The 15,789-nt window shown below is 30.0% G+C and overlaps 2 protein-coding genes across 4 annotated transcripts; one reads left to right on the forward strand and one right to left on the reverse strand.

The window, feature by feature from the left end:
• Window positions 1-5,599: 5,599 nt before the first annotated feature.
• LOC126662156 (beta-glucuronosyltransferase GlcAT14B-like) lies at window positions 5,600-8,428 on the forward strand. The gene is made up of 4 exons (XM_050356050.2): window positions 5,600-6,387; window positions 6,974-7,049; window positions 7,144-7,259; window positions 7,780-8,428. Exons 1-4 carry the CDS (start codon window positions 5,793-5,795, stop codon window positions 8,298-8,300), a joined length of 1,308 nt encoding a protein of 435 aa, XP_050212007.1. The 5' UTR covers window positions 5,600-5,792; the 3' UTR covers window positions 8,301-8,428.
• On the reverse strand, window positions 7,544-11,360 carry LOC126662164 (2-alkenal reductase (NADP(+)-dependent)-like). 3 transcript variants are annotated; one of them, XM_050356069.2, is made up of 6 exons: window positions 10,967-11,360; window positions 10,578-10,755; window positions 10,082-10,248; window positions 9,913-9,995; window positions 9,214-9,625; window positions 7,544-8,290 (listed from the first exon to the last, which is right to left on the reverse strand). In XM_050356069.2, the coding sequence occupies exons 1-5, from the start codon at window positions 11,198-11,200 to the stop codon at window positions 9,244-9,246; spliced, it is 1,044 nt and encodes a 347-aa protein (XP_050212026.1). In that variant the 5' UTR covers window positions 11,201-11,360; the 3' UTR covers window positions 7,544-8,290; window positions 9,214-9,243. The 3 variants fall into 3 exon arrangements, with proteins under 3 accessions (XP_050212026.1, XP_050212019.1, XP_055960296.1); XM_050356062.2 differs by lacking the exon at window positions 7,544-8,290 and adding an exon at window positions 8,411-8,690; XM_056104321.1 differs by lacking the exon at window positions 7,544-8,290 and having other exon boundaries at window positions 9,103-9,625.
• Between the last annotated feature and the right edge of the window lie 4,429 nt (window positions 11,361-15,789).

Raw genomic sequence — 15,789 nt, forward strand, 5'->3', positions numbered from 1 at the left:
TTGTTTGTTTTATATTTTATAATTAATTGGATAGTTTTTATATATTTATGAACTAATAGATACTATACGTTTATTTGACTTCTAAATTTCTAATAAATGTTTATATGTCATTTTGATAACATCATAAATGTACAAGTGACCAAGTAATTTGATGAAAAAATGATTGAAGCAAATGGGATAATGAGTAATTTTTTATTCTAATATTTTTGTTTGACTGTCGATCTATAATTTTAGATATTTACAAAGTTACAATTGTTTTTGAAAATATGCATATATTGTTTATGTTGTGTCATTTTATTTACAAAAAATTGTTTTCTCTATTTAACTTTATAATTATATTTAATCAATTTTAGCATATGGAAATATAAAAATTTCACTCCATCAACTAAATTGAACATATTTATTATATCCAACAATTTATTATGTGAATTAACAATTAAATTTAAAATTCTAATATTAATTTAATAATATAAATATATAGAAAAACATATATCAAGAATATAATTCTTAATTTTGATGTTAGGAGGCTGCAACTAATTATTAGAGATTTTAAATTTATAAATAATATTATATTATTAATAAAACAGGAAGAAAAATAATCACATATACAAAAAAATTATAAGAAATTTGAGATTTTATGAAAATATGTCAATTCATTATCAAATAATGATTTTACAGAAAAAAAAATTTATCGACTTTTTACACAAAATACTTCTTCTCGTACTCATAGCTTAAATAAAGAAGCATATTGATATTTAAGTACATATTTGAAGCTAAAATTGAAAGATTAAGAGACAATATCTCATTATATTATTTTTATTAATATTATTTTTTCTTTTTAGAACATAATTTTATTAATTTTTCTTTTTGAGACACAATTTTATCCTACCTTTTTTTATGATTATTAGAAACAAAATAATAATATTTATTTATCTATTTTGTGGAGTACAATTTCATTTGTCATCACCTACAATCAAACACGATATATATTAATAATACTCAAAATTATATAGATCCGTAGAGATTTACTGAAATAAAAATGATAGCCAGTAAGAAGAAAAATCACCATTAGAATACTTAAAGAAACTTACTAATAATAATTCGTAGAGATTCACTGAAATAAAGAATAAACTATACCTTTTTACTCTTAAATCCATCACAATTGTTAGATAGAAAAACACATAAAATAAAATAAATATAAGAACTTTTTTTGTGATGAAGAAAAAAAAATAGAAAACTTATCTGAAAAATTAGTAGATTTTTTTTGTAGTGTTTAGTATTGAGAAGTAAAATATATGGATATTTATAGTGATGATTTTAGATAGGTTAAAAGATTTTTGACATTCGTGAGATGATTGCAATATAACAACAATTAATTGCAATAACTTATGTTATTGTTATCTTATTTATTATCTTTTTATTGTTATTTTCTTATTTTATTCAAAAAAAATTCTAACGTTTTTGACTGTTTGTTTTTCTTTATTAGGTGTTAAATGTGAAATTATACTTAAATTATGAGTCATGTAGACGGAAGCAAGGAAATTTTTGTTAAATGTGGAATTCAAATGATTATTTATAACTCCAAATAATAAAGTGATTAAAAATAAAAATTAAGAAAATGATATATGAGGAGGTTGTTACTTAATTTATTATGAAATTTTTACTTTATTCATTATTTTTGTTATTGCCTTTATTCAATATTTTTTGTTAAAGTATACAAAAATTCTGTCACTTTACCTCATCTAATTAATAGGAAAATAAACATAATTAATGCTATCAAATAAATTTTTACAAGATTAGTAATTAAATGTTGCCGTTTTGCATTTAAATGATTGACAGTTTTTATTTCCTATTTTTCTTTTTTCCTTTGCAGAGTAATATTTCATCCATCTATAATCAGTGGCGGATACAAAGCTTGAAAGGTGGGGTCCATGGACCCCACCTTTTGTTCAAAACATTTTTTTACTGTTTATGCATATAAGTAAAATTAAGAAAAATACAACTTTAATTAATCCAAATTTGATGAATCTATATATTGAAAACAGATTATACGTTTGACAATCAAACAAGACAACATAAGATAAAATATCTATCATGTTTATATATATTTTACATCTAAAATTTACAAATCAAAATTATAATCAATTACATTGGAAAATTTATTAAGTTATTTATATCTTTTATTTAATGATGCTTATTAAATTTTATAAATTATATTTATTGAATTATTTATAATTTAATCTATGGATATATTTTTATTCACTAAATGTTGAAATATCGTAAAAAGAAATTCGCAGCAGTTGAATTTAATACATTTTTTATTTTTCAATTACTTGACTCGATACATGACAACTATAGAAATTAAATTAATTTTATTATTACTGGTTAGCTAAATGTTTTATATTTTTTAATTTGAATTTTTAATATGTGGACCCCACCATATCGAAGTCCTGGATCTGCCACTGTGTATTATATGTATGATTAGACCTATATTTAAATAAAATTGGAATGTTTTTAATTATTACATATTATTTAATATATAAACTATAAATTAATTTTTCTATATTCTTTTGCTTTTTTTAGTATTTGTAGAGCTGTAGAGTTTTACAAATTTAAGCATCATGATTTTCCTTATTCGGAAAAAAAAAATTCTATTAAACGCAAAATTTTATTTAAAATTTATTTGCATGTTTTAACAAGGCGGTTAGGTATAAATAAAATTAGAAGGTGGTTAGGTATAAATAAAATTAGAAGATATTAGATATAAATAAAATTTAAATCCGTGATTTGTTTCAACATTACTTTTAATTAATTATTTTGCAAAGAAAATGTACCAAAATTAAAAGGAGACAAATATGGTATATAAAGTAAAGTTTATGAAGAACATAACAAAAAAAATATTAGCATTTATATAAACGAAATTATTATTGAAATTATATAATTAAAATAGTAATATAAAAATTACAATTAATTAAAGATATGTAATTATATATTGCCAATTGAAACAAATGTATAGAATAATTATATATTGTTAAATTAGATAAATTAACATTTAATGTGATTAATTGTCATTTACATAATATAAATGAAAGAATTAAAAAGAAAGAAAATATATTAAAAAGAAGAAAAGGGTGAGAATCAATTACATGTTGCCACTTGTCAATCATAGAATTGGTACAAAGTGTTGGGTTATAAAGCATTTTCCATATATAATAGATAGTAGATAGATTTTGATCTTTTGAACTTAATTTTGTTAAGTAATTTTATACTCAACGGACATTATCCTTTTAAAATTTTAATTATTGAAAGATGATACAATTGATTATAAAAATGGAGTTTTGCTTACTAAATTAGTAATATTAGAAAATTAGTTTAACTAATATGTACTTATTCTAAGTGTTTTTTAAGGAAAAAAGAATTACATTAATCATCTCATAATTAATTTTTGGTACCATGGAATTTCTTTATTTTTCTAAAAAAATCGAAATCTATCTATTTTCTATTCAATCCAAAACCATTCTATTCAATCCAAAACCAGTTCTTGATTTATTATTTCAGTTGTATGATTCAGCATTACGAAAGTATAAACTATTGAAAAATAAATTTGTATTTTAAGGCTAAATTTATTTTTAAGTCTCTATATAAAAAAATTAATTTTTCCGGTCTTTTTAAAATTTCTATCTTTACCTAATTTTATATTTGATTTATTTTGAACTCTTAAGTCCTTTTTTGAACTGATTGGAAGCATAAATGACACGCGTCATAAAAAATGCATGTGAGGTTAAAATTCAATTGTCCATCTAACTCAACAAGCGGATAAAATGGACGACATCATCAAACTTGAAGAGGGGTCAGATAAATAAAAAAAATTTAACTATAAAGACTTATTGAATAAAAAAATAAAAAAAGACCGAATATATCAATATGGAGACATTTTGTTATTTGAATATGAAAAGTATGTACCGCTTAACGACAACTTAACTATTCATTCATAATTTCCGTCCATAAAGAATTTATTAAATAAAAGATGAATAGTACAAGAACTTAATGAATAATAAACTTTTAAAAGAGATCAGATTAATAAAAAAAAGCTCATTTCCAGATCTGTAAACGACACTACTTTTGATTGTTTGATCTTTAAATTAATTTTTGTTCTTGTCTGATTTTTTTCACTTAGCGAAAATACATATTCAAGTTCTTGATTAATGAAAATATATGGGCGGAACCACGGGAGGGTCAGGAGGGTCGGTCGACCCTCCTCGCCGGAATAAAATTTTAAAAGAACACATTTTTTCATGTAACCGCCCTTACAAGCGATAGTGGCGGTTTTTCCTTGTAGGGACAGTTAAAACCGCCCCTACAAGTGATATTTTTTGTTTTTAAAAGTTTTATTTTTTTTAAATAGTGAAACGTAAAATTTAAACTCTCCTGAGTTTGAGTTCTGGTTCCGCCACTGGTTGTTTAGGGTAAAAAAATTCCATGTTGGAATGTAATAAAACGGCGTCATTTTTATTATTCAAAAACTTGAACATGCATTTTTGTATAGTTGAGGAATTAGAAAGAAAAAAACAAATTTAATCTAAGGATCATATAATTAAAAGTGGTACATTTAGAAATCTGAAAATGAAATTTTTTTTAATAAAAAGTTAAAAGTGAATAGAATTTTAATAGGTTAAGCCTTTTAAACAGAAAATGAACAAAGAGTCAACGCGCCTCCTAAACTTGTGACACGGGATCATCTAATTTAATTTATACTTTTTTTGAGCAACTAATCCCAAAACTCTTCAATATTGGATCAAGTAATCTCATAATTGTATTTTTAAAACGCATAAAATACAAATCGGATTCGAGAAATGCAAAAAAAGTAATTAGATATTTCTCTAATTGTTGCGATATAATTATCCTAAATCTATTTTTTGAAATAAAAATATAAATTATGAGGTTATTTGATCCAAAAATAAAAAATTCCGGATTAATTGCTCAAAAAAATATAAATTGGATTAGATAATTCCGTATTATAAATTTAGGGAGTGCGTTGATCATTTGTTTAAAAGAAAATTGTTTTCACCATTGTTTTTTAGGGTTAATTACATATGAAATCACCACTTTTACACGAATTCTCAAAAATAACACGACCTTTAAAACGTGTCAATTCAGGGCATCACCTTTCATTTCTTTTCAAAAACAACATGGGCACGTTTTTAGATTAAATTTTGCTGATTTGGACACCTAATAGGAGTGCCACGTGTCATGCCATATCAGCAAAAACGCCACTAAAAATGTATATATGTTGTTTTTGAAAAGAAACGAAAGGTGGTGCCCTGAATTGCCACGTTTCAAAGGTCGTATTATTTTTGCAATTTCGTGTAAAGGTGGTGATTTTATATGTAATAAACTCTTTTTTCTCAAAGTTTTCACCACTAGTAACATGCTAATATCACACAATAATGTTCAAAATATACCAAATTAGTGCTTATGCTCATTCTGTCCCACAAAAACAAGGACACCGAAAACTCCCAATAAGAGCTAATATCACTTTCTGAATTCGGCGCGTGCAAGACACGTCTACGACATAAAGAAAGTACAATAGTCTTCTTCAGGTCTTGTGGCTGTGGCAAGCACTCCCAGTGGACTAAACACAGAACGCAATAATTCCATTTTAGTCCCCTCTCGCTCCCACCATTAATTATCAATCTTCATTCTTGATTGGTTCCTCCTACATTTCCCAGTAAAAATAAAACAGATCCCAATAAACTTTTTTGGTTTCTGCAGATTTTCTACCATTCTTTTCCATGGAAACAAACACCACCCTTCATAGTAAACTACAAAAGAAGCAAAAAACATGGTTTCTCTTACTAACATCAACACTTTTACTATCTACCCTTTTAATCCTTTTCACTATAATTACATCCTCTTTTACAACTACCCAGTTTCTTTTTCTTTACACCCATACCAAAAAGACTCATCATTTACATTTCGATGTTCCACATTTTGTGGAGTCCAAATTACCAAAAAACCCAGTTTTATCTTCATCACTTACAATACCGCGTCTCGCGTATTTAATATCGGGGTCAGCGGGAGATGTAGTTAGTGTAAAAAGAACATTGAAAGCTTTGTATCATCCTAGGAATCAGTATGCTGTGCATTTGGATTTGGAGGCGTCTGCGGAGGAGAGATTGGAGTTGGCTAAGTGGGTAAGAGAAGATGAGGTTTTTAATAAAGTTGGGAATGTGAGAGTTATTGTTAGGTCTAATTTGGTTACTTATAGAGGTCCTACTATGGTCACTAATACTCTTCATGCTGCTGCTATTTTGTTGAGAGATGGTGGTCACTGGGATTGGTTTATCAATCTAAGTGCTTCTGATTATCCTTTGGTAACTCAAGATGGTACATTTTTTGGTCTTTGATTCAGTAAAAGTTGCTTTTTTTAAGTATTTTTTGTTCTTGAGATTTTGGATTTTAATAATTGCCCAATTTTGTTGGTCTCTGTGTTGCAAAATGAAAACACTAAAATGGTTACTAGACAAGTTATGTTCAATATCAGAAAGTTGCATTTTTTTAATCTAGCTCTGCATTTTTCACTTGTTGTTACAATGCACTTCAAACTTTTACGTTTTTATTTGTTTTGATACGGGTGTTGGTTGGTAGGTTGATTATAGGTTGCTAGCATTTTAAGCATGTTTCTAATTTTATATTAGTACCAAATACTTGCTATTTTCTTCTCTTCACTAAATTTGTAAAATTTTGTCTGCTTGTTTTTGTTTCACTAGATTTAGTTCCTTAACCATAATTAACTAACAAAATGCCACATCATCATATTTAAATCCCTCTTCATTTGATTCGTTGCTCTGAATATATAGCTTCATCATCTGATTTAACTTTGTTAATTCTAAATAAAATCTAAATTCTGTTTTATTATATTGGAAACAGAAAGTTTTTTATTTTATGTCACAAATTCTGTTTTATGTCACAGATCTGCTTCACACTTTGTCTGAAATTCCAAGAAACCTTAATTTTATTGAGCACACAAGTGACATCGGCTGGAAGGAGTATGGAGTTCATTTATTCTCTAATTTTTCTTAATCTTTTTATTAATTTGTTGAATTTGTGTACTAAGAATGAACTTTCTGCTGTGTTCCACAGATATCATAGAGCTAGGCCTGTAATTATTGATCCTGGGCTCTATAGCTTACAAAAGTCAGATGTTTATTGGACATCAGAGGAAAGACGCTTGCCAACAGCCTATAAATTGTTCACTGGTAAGACAAATCACCAATTTAATTTGTTTTTAATCATTTACTAGCAATTAGAGACACAAGGATGATAGACCTGATAATAATTAATTTGTTTTTATTAATTTTGGAATATAATTATAATTGTTGTGTTAAGTGCCGATTAATACAGATTCGAGCTCTTATAATAGAGTTTTACTTGTAGAAGAAGTCATGTGATTGAAATTTCAGTTTAGAACAATGTAGCTTTCTCTGTTTTCAGATTTAGAAGTATAAAAGCTATGTAGCAGTAGCAGCTGCAACTAGGGGTGTGTAAAAGTCAAACCAAACCGCTAAAATAAATTCAGTTTGGTCTGAAAATTTAATAGAAGAACAATTTTTTTAGTTCAGTTTAGTTTTGGACGTAAAAAAAATCAATTTCGGTACAAACAAAATCAAAAATCAACCAAACCGATTAGCTTGATTTGGTTCAGTTTGAATGCTTTTATAATATGCTTATAAATTCAATTTCATTCGGTTTTGGAATAAACCAATTTATTTTTTTCAGGTTCTGCTTGGATGATGCTCTCTCGTCCTTTTATCGAGTACTGCATATGGGGATGGGACAATCTGCCGAGGATAGTCCTAATGTACTATGCAAATTTCCTCTCTTCGCCGGAGGGTTATTTTCACACAGTAATCTGCAACGCCGAGGAGTTCAAGAACACAACAGTAAACCATGACCTTCACTTCATATCTTGGGATAATCCTCCAAAGCAGCACCCTCATTTTCTCACTCTTGATGATTTCCAAGCTATGGTGGATAGCAATGCACCATTTGCAAGAAAATTCGACAGCGACGATTCGGTGCTTGATAAGATCGACTCCGACATTTTAGGTCGAAATGCTGACGGGTTTTCGCCAAGTGGGTGGTGGTTCAGTAATGAAGGAGATTCAAATATGAGTGTCCTTAATAATATCAGACCAAACAGCACTGACCTTAAGCCTGGTCCAGGTGCTGAAAGGCTCAAGAATTTCATCACTGGTCTTTTGTCAGCAGAAGATTTTGATTCAAGTCACTGCATTTGACACAGTAAAAATCTATTTGATATAGAAATAATGATGCAGAAAGGTTGCATTATCATCTGTATACTTAGCTGAGTAGAAATGTTACAATATGAAATTGAAGAAAAATAAAGTTAAAGTAATTTGTTTAACTGCTTTTTTTCTTCGGAATTTGTTTAACATTGATGTCACTTACACGGTATTGAAACCCAAATCTTGATATTTGCACATAAGAAAACACTCAATTACCACAACATTTTTACTTTGATGACTTTCTTAAATTACAGTGAAAAATCCTTGTGTGTTCTCCATCTTGAAATATGCTCACTCCATATTATCAATCTCCATCTGTTTGCTATGGATGTCTGCGGATTGTATATGGATCGTGTCTGTCTAAACACAAAAGATGATAGACTAGACACGAACACTTGCGATTAATACTCGTGTGTGATATATCAAAATTCAAACTTGACATGTTTATAACACAAGTTACATGACATTTATAAATACTTATTTAATATAAATACAAAGAAAATTATTAATATCTATTAAAATAAAAAATATAATAAAAAAATATAAAAATAATTAAGAATTTAATAAAATTCTAAATATTTAATAGTGTTTAAATAAATTAGACAAGGTTAACCTGTTTAGACATGAAATAATCGTGTTATAAGTGGATTAACCCTTTTATAATCCAAATCCATTTAACTATGAGTCATGTCGTATCATTTAATTGTATCATGTCTAAAATTGTCAGGTCTACTACTGTCAGGGTTTGAGTCAATCCATCATGGGCAAATCAACCTAAATACGAACAAGAGAAGACAAGAATAAACCAAATCTTGAAAATAGGAGGCTTAACCTCTCCAATTGAGATGTTACATTGCCAATCAATACATAATTATTTGATTAAGGGAGCAATAAAATAGTTTACCATTTTGTTTGTGGAGTCTCACATTGGCAATCAATCTTCTTCAAAAAGCTTGACCATCTTCTTTCCAACATTATCTCCACTAAACAGTCCAATGAATGATGAAGGAATGCTCTCCACGCCATTTGAGACATCCTCTAGGATTTGAATCTTGCCATTACGAATGTAAACACAAGTTGTTGACATGAATTCTGAATGAAGGTTCAAGTGATCAGGCATTAAGAATCCTTGCATTTTGATCCTCTTGTACACTATATCTATCATATCGATTGTTGGTTTTCTTTCCATGTTTGTATACTCTGAGATTGCTCCACATGCAGATATTCTACCAAAGTTGTTCATATTGGTAATTGCTGCTTCCAGCATTTCGGATCCAACGTTGTCGAAATATATATCAATACCATCAGGAAAATACCTATTCAAGCATTTCAAACCACACGAGTTAAATTTTGGCAATGGCTCACCGATATCAATTGTCGGTTTAGTTCAGCTATTTAGTCCAACCAATTATACGATAATTGATAGTTGATTCATATTAGTATTTGGTGGATAACATCATTATATACTCAATAGGTGTTTTTTTTGAAATAATTTAGACCATTCATTGGACTTAACCAAAATTAGTTGAAATATATTATTACATATTATTGACAATAAGAACTCATACTATACAGAATCTGAGAGATCGATCGAACATCTAACCTCTTCAGGGTAGACTTTAAGTCAGTTTGTTCCTTATAGTTGAATGCATCATCAAATCCAAGCTTGTCTTTTAATAATGCTACCTATAAAATCATGTCAGTTTGACATATTTAGCTCACATTCTTATAATCATAAATAATATTGAATACGATTATATGACAGATTAAACCTTTTCTTTACTTCCAGCACACCCTACTACATAGCAGCCAAAGAGCTTTGCATATTGTCCTACCAAATTTCCAACTGATCCACAAGCAGCTGATACAAACACTTTCTCTCCTTTCCTAGGCTTGCATATATCAAAAAATCCAGCATATGCTGTCAGTCCACTGGATCCTGTAACTTGTTAAAACATTCAAACTAATTAATATGTGTTTTTTTTTGTCATTTTTAAACAAACAACGCAGCCAGAGATGCACATTTTATTGGTGATATATTTTTAAATTCTGAAAATTCTTTTTGATTCGGACTTGAACCGCATAGATTTGCATTCGCTAAAACTGTGCCAATTTCGACTAAGTCTACTAACCAATAAGGCCGATAAATCGAGTTCATTCCAGTTCTCACGGCCATAGCCTAAATAGTAAGTTATTATATTTTGATTTAGAAGTCTCGGATTTGATTCGTGCTTCCGATTGTAATTAAAAAGATATCGAGTTCATTACCTAATATGCTAAGATGGTAGGACAATGGGAAACCCAAAGGGTCCAATTTAGCTAACGAGGCAGGTGATTTTGTCACAGTATACTCTCCCCAGCTTATGAAACCCACAACCAAGTGATCCTTTTCATAGTCGGGATTGCCTGAAGCCACTACTTTTGCTATGCCTTGAGCTTCAATAGCCTGTCCATTCAAAATTTAGTTATTAACATATTGCCATGAATCCAAAAACATTATACACATAATAATATGTATTGCAATGGATCTGAGAGTTCATTTCAAGATAAGTATGCTTAGTAATTTGTAATCAGAATTACAAGTAACGCTGGTTCCCTTAATTTGTATTGTTCGTGTTAAAAAAACTAATAGAATTAACCTTTTTGAAGTTACTTACTTGGCCAGGAACGATTCCAGCTGAAGAATCGACGGCCTTGTGGGAAGAACTGTAACTCTTCATACGGTTCATCTGATAAGGATCTATGGATACATAGAGGTTTTTGAGGATGATGCAATTGGAATGAGGCTCAACCATTAAAGAAATTGCTTCCGTTTTGAGCTCAAAATCCGATTCCCTCGGTGCACCCTCTACATGACTCTTCAGAGCTATAAACCTGTTTATCACTTCCATTGCTATTATTGTTCTTGTTCTGCAACTGAAACTTCTTTCACCAAATTACACAATAACAATTTATGAAAAACTCATTACTCAGAGATGGACAATTTGTGGGACAGAGACATGAGGGGTTGGGGATAGGGTACCGCTGGATTGCTTGGAGGGGACAGAGCACTATTTTCTTGAATTAGGATTTTTGATGATGTGGTGGCCCATTTTTGTGCCATGTAGATTGTGAGATCAACCGACAGGTCTTCTTTTGGGGTTATATTCTTAGTGGACTCCTAAATGCCGCCCTTTTTTTTACTATCCACAGCTCCTATTATTACCTAAATACCCTTTCCCCTATTTTTATTTTGAAAATAAAAAAGCACAACTCATTTAAACCCTGACGAATGGATATAACGATTACTCCCTCCGGTCCATAATATTTGTCGCATTTGGCCATTTTAATAAATTAAAAAAATAATAAATATGTCTTGATCTATATGCTCTTTTACTAAATTGTCCATATTAATTACTATTTTTTATGTTTGACTAATGTTTTTATTCTTACTAAGTTATTTATTATTAGGGACAAATTTGGAAAATGACAATAAATGCTCTCTTGATATTCTAAATATGATAAATATTATGGACTACAAAAATTTCCTAAATGCGACAAATATTATGGACCGGAGGGAGTATTTAGTAAAAATATCGGAAAGGGAGCAAGATATCAGACGGAAACTTAAGATAAACGTTTGATTTACATTTTTTATAATTTTTTAATTGGGCGTTGACGTTTTTTCAAAATTAGCGGCGACGCCACCTATAATTTTTTTGAAAAAAATTAATAAATCAATTAAAATTACGTAATTAATTGTTTTGATATATTAGTTTAGTATAATATAATTGTAGAGAATAATTGTAGGGTTTCGAATTTATAACTTAAAATTTAGGGTTTATAATTTACAGTTTAGGGTTTAGAATTTAGAATTTAGTTTATAATTTAGAGTTTAGGGTTTAGGGTTTAATTTTAGAGTTTAGGGTTAGTTTTGAATTTACTTATGTTAATTTTATTTTTTAATTAATGTTAATATAAATAGTTTATTTCAATTAATGTTATTATAAATTGAATATTGCAGAGTAGAAGACCCGGTAGAGGAAAAAATCTACCTACTGCTCAGTAGCTACGGATGGATCCGGAGCTAGAGGGTTCGGGACCTCGACATGGCCATTCTCGTGGTGTGACCCCATCAAAATGTGTGGACACTGTCCAGACTGATCGGGGTCTCTGAAACAAATACATAACAATTATATTAATTTTTAATAAAAACAGTAATATATATAATTAATATACATCCATATGGAATCCGATGAGTTGAACTCAGAGCACAACCACACTGATTTACCACATCCGTACTCAACTCTACCATTCGCACCAGTTCCTCACATATTAAATCCAAACAGTAATGCGAGACTTTGCACGACATGTAGTTGAATGGGAATTTTTGACGTCGGACGCATGTGTTCTGTCTTGACTGTTCAAGTGTAACCTGCCAATATACATAACATTTATATTAATAATAATAACAATATTAATTTTCACAAACAGTAATATTAATAATGACAGTAACATGTCGAATATCACTCATCTGTAAATCTATAATCTTATCCACCTTTGTCCAAACAGTGTCTAGTGCACTAGTGTTGGTCATTTACCGCAAGTATACGGTATCCAACTCGTAATAGAGTGGACTATAAGTCCGGGTTGTCGAACATACGAGGATAATGGATTTGATGAGAATGAATTTTCTTAACAAGCCTAAATTCGGATAGTAAAACGAGTTTGAGAAGATTAACAACTAAATTAAACAACTAAAACAAACTAACTCAACAAACAATAATCAAACAAACGTTCAAAAGTAATTGACTAACAACTATCAAAACAAATATAGATAACGGGTAAACAAGTGGATAAAAGCGTTCAAGGGTTGATACTAGCAAATAATTATAGAAATCATGGATAACGAATATTATGGCATACAACACGAACCGAGTTGTTTCGAAAACATCAATTCCCGCTTTCTCGAGTCTCACAAAACGGCAAAACTACTATCCAACCAACCAGTTAATGTATAATTCACTCTCGTGACATTAAACACAAGCAATTAACAAGCAATTAATAATCCAACTCAACGGCTACCTAACTCCTAACCCGCTCTCACGGTGCTATGATTTAGGTTCCTAATCATTTGGTCTATCTAATTAACCATCTCTCAATGCATTAACCAAACACAAACCATACTTTAAGAGATCAATCTAAAACAAGCATTTGATTCAATGATTAGAACATGTAAACAAGTCATTCTATTCATTCCCAATCAACCAACAATCATAAGTCATATCAACCCCTGAACATAGGGGTTTAGCCAACCATGCTAAACATCATATTAATGATTAATAAACAAAAATAATAAAGAAATGCTTATTTAGAAGAATAAAAAAATAAACACTTGCATTAATAGATAAGACTTGTTTTAAAATAAAAGCTCCAAGCCACCAATAGTGATGGAAAATACAAAATCTGGAAATTATGAAGAAGATGAAGGTTGGTGGCTACACACAGACCCCAAAAACTCTAACTATGAACTAAAATTAGGGAATAATTATTATAATAAAAGTTGAATACCCTAAAAATAGATAAAGTGCCATATATAGGCAACACAAAAGAGGTGAGAAGACATCCTAGTACAAGTTGGGTTTGGCCAAAGTGGAAGTGGGCCTAAGTCTTGAATCTTCAAATTTAAAATCTGAGAGCAAGTTTAACCCTTGTCACGATCGTGATTTTCACTCAAAGTGAGTATCACGATCGTGACACCCTTCCTCCAAAGCTCTCGGTACATAAATTTACACTGGTCATGATTGTGACCTACAAAGTAAGTCAAGGTCACGATCGTGACATGAGTTAATTTTCTGCCGCACAACCACTAACTTCATAACTCAATTTAGAAACCTCCAAACGAGTTGGTTCTTGAACCCCTATAAAGTTTAGGATGTCTACTTTATTTCTTATGAAGAACACAAACTCGTTAGAAGTCTCTAACTACTCCAAAATCTTCAAATAGTGCAGTATGGTCAGATTCTCATGTATGCAAATGTGCTTTCAGCGTCTCTAAGAATTGCCACATCGTTTCTTTTTCGATTCTTCCCACTTTTAAGCCAAATACGCTCTGTAACGCTCCAATATTCCTGAAACACGCACACATACGATAAGGCACACAAATACCTCGAAATACGTGATAAAATACACTAAAGCGCACAGAAACAACTCGAGTACATAGGAGTATTTTACTCCTATCAACCGATGCAAGAGTTGAGCCACTAATTCAGCTGAGCATGTGCACTCTCCACTCTACATGTGGTGGTGTTTCCAATATGCAGCACTTTATTCGTCCAGTGATACGCTTAACTTGTATAATACCTTTTTTAAGTATAATGTGTGCGTTATTTATTAGTTTGAGGATATTATGCTTGGATAAGTGTTATTTTGTAGGTGATTTATGCAAGAAAGTCATGAACCGAGAATCAAAGGAATTTGAAAAGGAACTAAGAAAATATGTCAAATTGATCCTTGTTTATGAACGGATAGTTTTGTTCTTCTTCAAGACCTCAAATGAGAAAGTCTTCTTCATATGAATTGTTGTATACATCCTAAAATTTCCAAAACATCAAGAATTATTCGGAGATGTCTAGCTCGGCCTATGAAGTTTTGAAGATTGACAAAGTGCACGTCGCATTAGATTGCTTGCAGATTTGACCCTTCTCCATTAAATTGATATTTCAGATTACTTAGAGACCTCTTATGAATTTATCTTCTTCATATTAAATAAACTAGACATCTCAAGCTTTCCAATGAATCAAGAACCAAGTCATTTGGAGTTGTTTGCAAAGAGTTATGGTTTTCCGAAGTTGGTGGCTGCGCTGAAATCAGTCCGGCCATTGAGTAATCTTGACGACCGGCAGGATCATCTGTGAAGTGAAAAGTCACAATAATTTCAACTGAAACGCGCTAAATTCATCGGGAATCAATCCTAGTTCGACTCGGACTTGTTTTACAACATAAAAGGTGAAATCTTGTACTTCTAGAAGATTGAGAGCATCAAAGATCAAATTCCAATTTAGATTAGGAGTGTTTCTTTACACTTAATCTTAATCCTAAAAGGAGTGACTTATGTCAAAACTCAAGTTTCAGGACCTCTATAAATAAGAGCTCGGCTCAAGGCTATTAAAATCATTCAATTTCATTATGTAAATACATCATTCTATTCTTTGTTTATTAGTTTAGTTTAGTTTAGTTTTAGTTTTTAGTGTAGTTGTTCTTTAGCTTAGTTTGTAAAATCATCCAAGCACAATTTGGATTTTAAGATTTTATTGAAGTGGATTATTTTCAAGCCAAATCAAATTTGATTTCTTCTCCCTTCTCTTTAATTATGCAATTCTTATTTGTTTACTCTTTTGCTTTTACTATGTTTAGCTAATTTAATTAATCCAGAGTATTGTAAGTAGTATGTGTGTATTCATTTAAATCCTAAAAACTAATTTACATATCTTTCTTTATT

Source organism: Mercurialis annua, linkage group LG1-X (assembly GCF_937616625.2).
Source record: "Mercurialis annua linkage group LG1-X, ddMerAnnu1.2, whole genome shotgun sequence".
NCBI lineage: Eukaryota > Viridiplantae > Streptophyta > Magnoliopsida > Malpighiales > Euphorbiaceae > Mercurialis > Mercurialis annua.